The 12,151-nt window shown below is 34.8% G+C and overlaps 1 protein-coding gene across 3 annotated transcripts in view; it reads right to left on the bottom strand.

The window, feature by feature from the left end:
• Nucleotides 1–6,320, bottom strand: part of LOC126857862 (aristaless-related homeobox protein-like) — a 29,114-nt gene extending 22,794 nt beyond the window's left edge. The window contains exon 1 of one of the 3 annotated variants that reach the window (XM_050607703.1): nt 5,963–6,320. In XM_050607703.1, the coding sequence (XP_050463660.1) occupies nt 5,963–6,056 (94 nt within the window). In that variant the 5' untranslated portion in view covers nt 6,057–6,320. Of the gene's footprint in view, nt 1–1,139; nt 1,769–5,962 lie in introns of those variants that run through there. The other 2 variants (XM_050607702.1, XM_050607704.1) reach the window with 2 other exon arrangements.
• Between the last annotated feature and the right edge of the window lie 5,831 nt (nt 6,321–12,151).

Genomic DNA, 12,151 nt, shown 5'->3' on the forward strand with positions numbered 1-12,151 from the left:
TTACTCGCGATACATTATCTTGAAATAAATATACATTGAGCAAATAAACAACTAATGAAAACTGTGCATAAATACACAAATAAATTTATTTAAAACTTTCTTTGTGTGTGTGTATGCGTGTAATGTATATCGCTTCATGTAAGCAAAATTGAATCTTAATCAGTATTCTTTTGGATTCATTATGTAAGCATCTTAATACTTTAATAATGAAAATTACAATTTGCTGCTCACTTATTATTTATCCGCTCAAATTTCAAAAAAACTTATTTTTTTACAGTAGGAAAAAAAAAATATGCCCGTGTCACTATCGCACTGCGATCGATCTATATGAAGGTAATAAGAGTTTTAACAGATTTCTTATCGCGATCAGATAATTATTATACAATTGCACACGATTGTTCCGTAAATGAAGATATGATTGTTTCCATTATATTAAACATATATCGGTATATGTATATATATAATTTAATAAATTATTTAGAAGAGAAATATTTAATTTATAAATGCAATTAAAAGTTGATTTTATCCAATACGATACAATGAATGCGATAAAGTAAAGGAGAGTTATAAAATATATTGTAGTTAATTGAATAACTTTTTGGAATCTTATTATCAATATACAAGTAATTCAGACATAATACAAGTTCGTTATAAAAAATAAATAAATATATAATAAGGAATAATAAATCTATAATAAATATATTCATGTGATTATCTAAAGCAATAATTATCAAAGATGATTGTATTAAACTTTTTCAACGAAGAAAGTTAAAATTATATGTTAAATTACAATTAAGTTTAATGGTCTACTAAACATATGTTTTTACACATTTATCGAAATTATTATACTTATTATTTTTTTTGTATTTTAAAATTTATCATACTATATTATATATAACGCAGTAATGGAATATTAAATATTTTGAATTAAGGTTTTAATATATTTTAATTTGTAAATATATCTAAAATAAATTAAAATTATGTGTTCATGTGCATTTATTCGTCACATTTTAATAACATACATATTAATATCTCTATAATTAAGAAAATTATAGTTATACGCACAGATCTCTTAAAAATGTTTAAAATTCGATCAGCTGACAAGAATTAAAAAAAAAAAAGAAAATAATTTATCATACCTTCATCTTTGCCATGACCCAATATCTGATCGATGCTGTACACATTTCTCTTCTGATTATAGGTCTGGGCCATTCTAAAGAAGTCTTTCTCCACGAAAATCACTGACCGACGTAAAGTTTCGCGATATTCGCAAACAAATACGCAAACAGTCCTCGATCCACGAAAATCACTGGCAAATCATAAATTCTCCCGAGTGGCACACGCGCGCAAATTGAATCTCCCGCCGAGTCGCGTGTGCCTCCGAATGCGGTCCAGCCGGAAGAAAGTACGCGAAAAAAGAAAGTGAGAAAATCTGAAAAGAGGATGGAGAATGAGGAGAGGCACAGGAAGTTGTCGAACGCTCCACGCTTCGTTCTCCACCTTCTCGACGGAAAATGCGTCAATCGACGGCGCACCACGAACTGGCTCGTCGGACATGAAAGCAGCCCTTAATATCGCGTACACCCGCCCCACCTTGCAACCCCTAACACCGCCATATTAGCCCCTCGACCAATGATAGCGCGTGCTTTTCACCCAAAGCCACCCCGTAATCGGAGGCTGAATGAAGCCTGGGCGGGGAATATTTTGCCCTTTCCGCGTAAATCCCCGGATTTTTTCTGGCTCCCCTACTCATCTCTCTCTCTCTCTTTCCCTCTCTATCCGCCCGCCCTCTTACCGTCTCTTTTCACTCTTCCGACTGTTTCCTGTTCCTCTACATTCGATCCATCGACCTATGTGCATCTTCTTCATTCCTTCCATCTCTTCTTTCTTCGTCCCTTGCGTTCTCCATATCATATTCTTTCTATTCCTTGTCTTTTCTTAGTTTCCACCCTTTCCCTTCAATCTGTCACTTCTTTTTACGTATTTCTCTTTATATTTCTTTCTCTTTAGAGATGAGAATTTCGATAATTACGAGTAATTCAACAATAATTATGTCATTGCATAATTGCACTTTCTTAAAAATTTTGCATTTTAGTTTTATTCGATGTTGCAAATGTAAATTTGCCACTTGTGTGATGAAATTTGTATGACATACTTTGCTTTATTTATTAATTCAAAATTGTACAATAATTAAAAAATAATTTTACTATTAAACTCTTTATAAAAAAAAATTAGAAAGAAATAATTATAGTGCTTTTATTCTTTTCATGTATTGTGTGATTTACTTATTAATTAAATGACTAGAACATGATTTAATTAAATAAAATTTATAGTTTTGGAAAATGTAAAAAATTGTAATATTGCTAATATATTTTTCAATTTAATCTTTCTCGATTTTTATATTATACCGAATATTTTTTCAATGTTTAAAAAAAAATATCAAACAATGATAATAGATTTTACGATATTGTTAATAAAAATTTTTAAAGATACGTCAAATTGTATCAATAATACAGAGCCGAACAGATTGCACGTATATGTGAGAAGAATACCTAAAGAACTTTGTTTTCCGAGAAAAAATAATTTGCGACAAACAGGATGTTAGATGCATTTTTGCATACAATAAAAGGCCTCGTTAATGCACTAACGATTGTCCTCTTAATTCTAAAACAACACTCTTATGAATATGCAGAGACCCTAAATCAATATTCTAATCTTAAAACCATTTTACTCAATGGCTACAAAGTCTCGTCCTTTTTAAGCCACTAATCCGAAAAGACGTTAACAGCCGACGTTAACTGACAGTTATTATCTCTATCCAATTATCTATACAATAGAATTCTATACAATTCATTCGTAATCATATTCTATAATTGACTTAGGATTATTAAAATAACATTAATTTCTCGAGTTTAATCGTTAGGCATTCGTTAGACATTCGCAATATATGATTCGTCGTATGACAAATTTATGAATGGTCTCTTTTTCTAGATATATACAAGTTTTAAAATTAATTTTAAAATTAATTTAAAAGTATATAGTTCAGTAATTTAAAGAAAATTCTTTAAAACAATAATATTATATTTTTTTATTAGTTTCATAAGTAGCTTAAATTTTTATAAGTAACTTAGAGTTGTTTTGATAAAATTTTCATTTAAAACTGAGATAGAAAGATAATATTATCAAATATTAAAATTAATCTTAATAAATGATGATATGTTTGCTAAGTAAAAATTATCTCAAAGTCAATCACAAAAATTATTAAAGAAGATCTAATAGTTTTAAAATATCTTATAGAAAAGAGATATTACATGTATTATGAATGATTTTGTGTGTTAAATATTAAAAAGGAATGTGATATTATCATTTTCAAAATTTTATTTTAATATTATTATTTATAAAAAATAGTTTTGCATTTCTTAAGATTCACAAATTACAAATTATTAACTTTTTTAATCATGCATCATAAAATATATCATAAATTATTTGTCTTCGAGGAATTTTTAATCCATGCCTTATTAGCAGAATTAATTATCAAGAAATAGTAAAAATATAGTATATAAAAAAATTGTTGAGGCACACAATTCGCTTTTGGAATATTGACATTTTTGTTTAAAGATATAGCGATATAATTCGTTTTATTGCTCACACACATGCGATTTAAGTTCATGCGACTTAGTTGCCCGATAAAACGAGATGTCGAATCTCTGCATTGATTTGATCGTACAAAATGTTCGTCGCCATATGTATAAAAGCGTGCATGTTTGATCTCATCTCCTCTTGCCTCATAGTCGGCTTTATCATGCAAATATGGTATCGATACTCGGTTGTTGTGATACGATAAAAAATAGATTTCTCAAAGTGCTACTTCCTGATATGTCGAATAAAATCAGAAAAATATATGATAGGAAAAATATATCTCGAAAAGAAAAATATATCCTTTGGCAGAAAAAAATTTTAAAAAATGATAAGCTTGTAAAAAAGAAACAGCGCGTTTTCAGCTTGTCAAAAATTATTATAATCATTCAACGCCGTGTGTCTCGGAAACATATATATCCGTTTATGTTTCAAAATTTTCGAAACATCGTCTTATCGGCTTTCAAAAATTGAACTGTGGATGTAATGACGTTTTTAAATCATCAGTATTATAAATAATGCTGTTGTTTAAAAACATAAAGAAAAAATAAGAAAAAAAAAAATTAAAAGATAAAAAGAAAACATCGAAATTAGCAGCAAACAAATCACCACAAAGTTAATTTTCAACAGCAAAAAAAATTATTAAAAAAATTTTTATTATGTTTACACACATATATATATATATATATATATATATATATATATATATAAATGTAATAAAAATTTATATTAACACTCGCAAGAGAAGTACTCTTTATTTCGTTTATCGTATAAAAGTTAGCTCTTGGAGTTCGGTTTATCCGGCGCAAAGCGTGTCAGTCGACAAAGCCAGGTTGAGCCTGGGGGGCCAATAACGCGACGCCCCTGATACAACCACGAAAGAGCGGCGCAAACCCCTTCGCTACCCCTTGTCGTCGTCGCGTGGCGATCTTCTCGTGTCTACTAAATTACGTCGTTGTCATCTCCGAAAAAGATCCATGCCCGTAGAAACCGAAAAAAAGAGTGGCGATCCACTGGAATCGATGTTAAAAAAAAAAAATCTATGTTATCGCCAAAATTACTTTCAAAAGAATTTTTTTAAAAAAATTGCACTGTATTATTTCAATCATTTTCAATTTGCTGTAGTAATTTTCAAAAATATATATCAGAACGGGCACGTTATCAATCGCGTTATTAATTATATAATATTTCATATATAATTTATAATTTTAGAAAAATACTTTTTTGTATATAAATTTTCTCTCACATTATATAATTATATATTGTACAACGTTATATAGAAAAAAATATATAATTAGCATTTCTATCTCGTTTGTGTGTCATCCGCTTACGCGCATAATCTTAAGACTCTTTATTCCCTTTGGCCGTGAAAATTCAAACTATACGGGTTACTCGCACACTACATTCGCCTCGTTTATCTCATAAAATTCAGTGATTCTTCGTTTTATCCGGCGACAACAATACGCGGTATGGCCTCAGGGGCCAATAACGACGTCCTTGGATATCCCGTTCTCCCTTAGAGAATCAGCGTTGAGATTCATTCCCCTTTATGTTGTTGAGAGGAAGCTCGCGTCAATTTGAGGCATTATCTCATCGCGTTACACCGTCGGAGATTAATTTTGCCATTTGACTCATGTGTCTCAATCGATTATATAATGCCGAGAACGTATTAGACGACTCGGTTAAAACAATACAAAAAATATTTATTAAAATTTTATAATTTACGCTCACGTTCACCCTCAAAAATATATTTAAACTATTTATCTAACCGTTTCGATTGTCAAACTGTTTTTATATAATTAACTATTGTTAGAATTTAAATCTATTTAATTAAAAAAAAATATAGAGAGAAAAAGAACATGATATATGAGATATCTATTACAAAAAATATATTAATCATATACTTCTCGATAATCTATTCATAAATCTAATTTTCACATTCTTTTATATTCTCGACAACTAAATTATATCTTTTTATATTATAAATCTATTTCGCCGGCGAGGTAAACGCAGAACATCGTAGCCTCTCGTCGGCACGCGCTTCGCCGTCGAGCGACGAGAGGCTGAACGCAAATACAGACGCACGAAGTGATCTAACTTTTAACACTCGCCGTTTCACGTCAGTTATGGACGTCGGTAATTCCCGTTGGGGGTGGCGTTTGATCTCCGCGCCGGTTCGCCGACTCTATTGTGAATTGTATCTGCTTCCTTTGCGCCTGAATTCCGGCTCCAGCTCATTGCTTTCCGCGCCGCGAGCACAGCGAGCCACCTCTTTTGCAGATTTAATGCCGTCTATTGTAGGGGCCACCGGTGGTGCCTTGCATACCTTTCTCGTTTCCTTCCTCCGCCCCCGAGCCCCTCTTCTCTCTTTCGATCCGTCCTTTCGTGGAGTACCGCTTATTCGTCCTCCACGGATCCATGATGTAACAATTACGCCCACGAGTTATCACCCTAGCGCCAAGATCATTGCCGTCAAAGGGACACCTTTTCTTTCCCCGATGCTAACGCCTACTCGGCTAAGCGAACGAAAATAATGTCACTCAGAAGCGATTTGTCAGCGCTTCTTCGTATAAAAATAATTTTTAAAGAGAAATACGTTAAAATGTAAAATACAATTTATCACATACGGACGTGTAACAAGTACCTTAATTATAAACGGATGAAAAGCCAATATTTTAATAAGTTATATAGAGTCAAATAAGTATCCCTTCCATTCTTTTTTATCTATTCAAAAATATCACGTCTTTTACTTATTTCCTTTATTCTACAGCTCATCCATTTTAATTAGTATAGCATTAAACTTAAGAGAGACGATTACCTCTCGCAGTATAAGATAAAGGCACTAAACGGGATAAAATAATAATAATACGCGGAGTCTCTGTGTATTTCAAAAATATAAAATATAGATTCACATGTGCAAAGGATTCGAAGGAAACACGCGGATAGATACACAAGGATCGGCAAAGAGAAGAGAGATCGGGACGCAACGAATGACGACTACGCCGCTGCTAAATAAACTGAAGCCTCCTCTCTGTACAGCAATCCGGGGTTGACAGGAGAGGGTTGCAAAGGGGTGGGACGGGGGAGGGAAGGGGGAGTCGGGGGAGTTACTGCACACCCCGGCGTGACTGCGGGGATTTTATTAACTTCTGCACAACAGCGGCGCGCCGCACATTTCGCTTCGGAGTAGAGAGAAAACGGAGCAGACCTCGACCCCGACAAACAGCCAAATAAAGAGATAGTAATTATTATGTTTGTGCCCGGTTTATTTCTTCGCTGCTGGCTCGTCCCTCGAAATGATCCGTCCCTCATCCCATGCCATCTCCACTGCCTTCTTCTCGCCTCGCGATACCCAATCTTTATCAGACTACCGTGTGTCGTCACTTCGCAAAACATTGAAGTAACTTTTTTTTTATTTTTTTCATCTATTTATCTTTAGATACAAAATTCGTTTCAACGAGATAAGATTGATTAAAAGCTTAACCGTCAAAATAAAATTTATCATTGAAAAAATTAAGAAATCATAAGAGAAGAGATGACGTATGTGATTAAAATGTTATAATTAGTAGAGAGAAACTCGATTACAAATTCAACGAGGAATCTGTATAGCCAAAAGACTTTTTTATTTGTCTTAGAATTAAAATCGTCGAAGATTGTCGTAGATCAACCAGAAATATTAGACACTAACGGAACATTCGGAAGTCCCGATCGCCTTTGATCTGTTACGCAGATATAGCGTATATCTCGCACGTGGCTGAACGCTCTCCCTATTTCTGGGAACGCGCCGCCGGTCTCTTCAACGTTCTCCTCGTCTCTCTTCGAAGCCACCTTCCCGCTTCCCTTCCTCCCTTAACATTCACGGGGAATTTCAAATGATCGCGAAATAACCGCTCACTTATATCAATTCACTGTCTGTTCTTTATAAAGGCGCATTCACGCGTGCCATCCCGCGATTCTGCCCCTACGCACGTCAAGGACTCGCTCTCTTCGCCCCTTCGTCCAGTGGCGGATTACCGAACAAAATCATGGGGGAGGGACCTGGTCTCGTAACTCCTACTTAAGGTACGACAAAAGTCTGAATCTTTATTTCTCGAAATTCAATTAATTATTAAAAATATTAATATTTAAAATATTAAAATATTAATATTTCACGTTTTATTTATTTAACATTTTTTTTAGTAGAAAAGCCTAAAATTAATTTGCACTTTTGGGTCTCTAAATATCTTAATCCGTCACTGCCTCTTCCTTCTGCTCTTTTGGTGGACGATAGACGGTCCCTCTCTCTTCTTTCAGGGCGTAATCCCCGAAATGATCAAGCCCTCTCAACGACTATCATCCATCCCGTGTGCTATGCTACTCCCCTTTTTTCTGTACTCGTCCGGTCTCCTTTTAGTCGCGTGGAGTAACAACGAATCATCCTAGTTAATTATCTCGAACGCGTCCGACGTTCTCTCTATTGTCGCGTGCTAATTGTCCTTTGAGGTATGCGAAATTGCCACGGTAAGTCCTATTAGATTACAAAAACCGTCTGGAGAACGATATATGCAAATTGCTCGGTTTGGCACTTTTATAAAATCAATGTATGTGTGTGTGTGTATGTTGCATCAAAAAAATGTAAAGTAGCGGAAATTTTTTAATCAATTAAAGCTGTTATCAATAGTATTATAATTTCGAAGAAAGCCACAATGCAGCCATAATAAAATTTATACGTTTTGAAATGATAAAAAATTATATTAATTTAATAAAGATTTTTATTGATAAAATTTTTCATATTTTTGCGGTAAAAATATGAAAAATTTTATCAATAAAAATATTTATTAAATTAATATAATTTTTTATCATTTCAAAACGTATAATCACGTATAGGTTCAAAAACTTTAATCGTTGAAAAAAGACATGTGTTTGAAAACCGGGATGTCTAACCACCCGCTTACAACAGAACAGACAATTTTACAAAATTGTTCGATATACCTTTTAGCGGCTTAATCGGACAGAATAGAGGCAAAATCCGCAGACACGCATTTGAGCTAGCCGATAGAGGAAGCAGAAGGCAAAGGATCGGCTTCCAGGAGAGGAGATGATCGTTCTCTCGAAGGGATTTCTCTGGTGGGTGACGCCGCAGCGTGCGATTCAGGAGACAATGGTCGGAGGTACGGGGAGGAAATATAATTGAGCGATTTGAGACGCCGCCTTGTGGGAGAGGGGAAAAAGAGGCGGAGAGACAGGAAGGGAGAGACAGATCCGGCCCGATAAAGTATAATTATTTTCCGATAGAGTGGAAATTATTCGGGAACGAGCGTCGAGCTATTGACGATATTCATACTTTTATTAAACGATTCTCTTTCTCTCTCTTTTTCTGACTGACTCTGCCCCCTTATCCTCGCCCCCTGCCCCATTTGTCCACGTCTTCGAACACTTTTCCGTTCCAACACTTACTTTCGAAATGCAATCAGGAGATAGTGTCGTGCGCAAAAGTCACGTACAACAACAACATAATGGATCGTATACATATAGCCTGTGCAGAGTCAATATACATATATAAATATATATGTATGTATATGTAAGCTAATCCGTGCAGATTCGTCAATCGACGGCCAATGTATTGATAAATCGTGATTCATGCTTAGGAATATATCGGAGTATCTCGATAATTTTTCTATTAATCCGCAAAAATATTAGAATAAATATGATTGCTCATCGATTAATCCGCATAAATTAATTAATATATGTATATGTATATGTTACATATACATATAATTCATGTAAAATCGTTCTAATAATCTTGCGAAACCAATAGAAAAATCGTGAGAGAGATCGTAAATTCCTAAATACTTGTATGTCGCGATCTATTATGTTAAAAGTAATAAAATTTAATGCAAAAAAATTTGGCGTTGCTATGTAGAATAATTTTCCTGTGTATTTTAATCTATATCTAACTTGTGTTTAAATTTTTTAACACGATAGCTGGACATACATATTAATAATAATTCATTGTTGGTCAAAACGTTATTATTTATTCCCATAGCAGCGCCAAGGTATAATTTTCTTAATTAGAGTACGTGTTAAAAATCACAAATCGTACGATATAAACATAACAACGATACTTTATATAAAAGAGGATTAAGAGAACACACTTTCAAAATAATGAAAAAATGAATACACATATCGTAGATTTTTCCTTGCAAAGGAAACGGCCATAATATCTCGCGAGAATGCCGCTCGCATCGGTTTTGCAGTATCTTACTTTATGAAAGTAGAAGGACCCCGCCCTGCTGATGACACGTTGATAATGATACTCCGCAGCTATTCACGAGCGAGTAACATTGTTAACTTTGCAATACGGAGGAGAAAGGGGCGACGCGGGGGCGGGGAGGCAGGACGGCGCGGATGGAGAATGGTAGGAAGGGGGATAAAGCGACGCCAGAGAGAAAGCGAGATCTCACCCATTGTAAGGCAGGGGATGATAATAGGTTGACATCTGCACTCAGCAGCTCCGGTTCCAGCAGCTCGTTGGAAACGCAATTAATATTCGTAATTATGCCACATCCCCACCCGCCGTCCTTAGTCGCCCCTTCTCCCTCATCCCTCTCCTCCTGCCTTGACCGGGGCATGTTTCTTGCCCCCTTCCCCTCCCTACGTTACTTTTCTCCTGTCGAAGAACGAGATTTAACGAGATAAGTTGTCATCGCGATATCTGTCTTTCTTCTCCTTTCTTTTTCGTTTTGTCAACTGCTAAAAAAAATCCGCCAACGGTTCCGTATTGAACGAAGCGAGTTCATGCCAGACAGCGCTTGATGATTGCTTAAGGGTTCGCTTTTATTACCTAGCAATGTAATTGAAATAATTACGGACATAAAAGTTATTAAGATAAACACAAGATATGTCAAAAAATAAATGACTTTTCTGACGTGTCTTTCTAGAATTAAAGCAGGTAAAGGATTTAATTTCAATAGAATTTAATAGTAGCTCATTATTAACTCATTATTATTATTAATCTCATCATTAACTTGCATTAATTTTTATTTTATTTAAGGGAAAACTGTATAGTTAATACATTTAATTATAATAGAATAACATAAAAGCATTAATTCACGATATTTAATGGAGTAGAGAAATAAAATTTAGAAAGTGTTTCAAAATCCCGACCATAATTGTGAAAGTATACCAACTAACGCTCATAATAATATGTATATGGAATTTATGTGCGGTATTGAGGTAACCCTCCATTCTTCTACCCTTCTAAAAACTGTCATATTCAGTATACCACCTGCCGCCTAGCCTAATAACGGATAAAATCCTAAAGACGGATGCGGAAAATAAGCGTCGAAATGTCAAACACTCGAAATCCTGGTCTTCGATTTTGTAGCTATAACTCGAGGTGTAATAATATTTCAAAAAAATAATAAAATTATTTTTTTTTACACATTTTACGTTTATATTATATTTACACTTAAATATAATTTCAGAAAGCTTATTTATCTTTTTTCAGTATTTAATATCACGATCTTAATTCGTATATTTACATGAAAAGCATTATTAAATTCATGCGTTAAATAGCATGATGCTTTTACGGGAAGAAAATGTAAGGAAAGGAAAAGCACGAGCGCGACGAAGCGACGAAGAAGCCTCTCATGGAGTAGAAATAATTATAGTCACAGCTTTTCGCTCCCGCCATCAGGGAAATTTGACATACGTTCTGCTTTTTGCGTTATTCAGAATCTGTTGCTGCAAAATATATAATCTCGCACCGAAGAAAGAGAGAGAGAGAGAGAGAGAGAGAGAGAGAGAGGGAGAGAAAGAAGGAAGGGGGGCGATTCAATGGGGCGGAAATTACGCAACGGAATTTGCGACTTCTCGTCCACCGTAAGCCCCCGCTGTCCAAATAGAAAATGGATTAAGAGCATCGAGGTACAGTTTCGAAGCGGAGTCGTAGATATTATCGGTAATAGCGCAATTATGATAATGGCGGGTAATTCTGCACAAAATTCAGATAGGGAGAAAGAGAAAGAGAGAGAAAGAGAGAGAGAGAGAGCGAGAGAAACCGGAGGAGAGGAGAGAACAGCGAGGGTCGAGGGGAGTGTAGAGTATTGTAGAAAGACCGAGAGAGACAAGGGGATAAACGGGCGAACTGAGACTGCTAATGAAGGAAACAGTTAGATTCAAACGGCCTCCAATAATTATCCTGCCAGCCATCCATATTATAGTCTCGACAATGCACGAAATTGTTCACACTTCCCTTGACAGTACATCTAACGCTCTGTAGTTCCTGAACGCCGGGTAGAAAAGGGTGGATGAGAAGGGGAAACGGTGTTACTATTTGCATTTTTACGACATGAGCGCAGATATTATGCGAATGTGCGTCTGTCTATCGGTGAAAATTAATCAAATCTCTAAAGAGTCGAATTTAAATTCATACAGCTAAATCAGATAAATTATATCAGATACGTCAATTTTCTTAAACGTGTAATCAGTTATGATATTATTATTTTATCGCATATCACACTTTAACTTTCTT

The sequence above is a fragment of the Cataglyphis hispanica genome, chromosome 23 (genome assembly GCF_021464435.1).
Source record: "Cataglyphis hispanica isolate Lineage 1 chromosome 23, ULB_Chis1_1.0, whole genome shotgun sequence".
NCBI lineage: Eukaryota > Metazoa > Arthropoda > Insecta > Hymenoptera > Formicidae > Cataglyphis > Cataglyphis hispanica.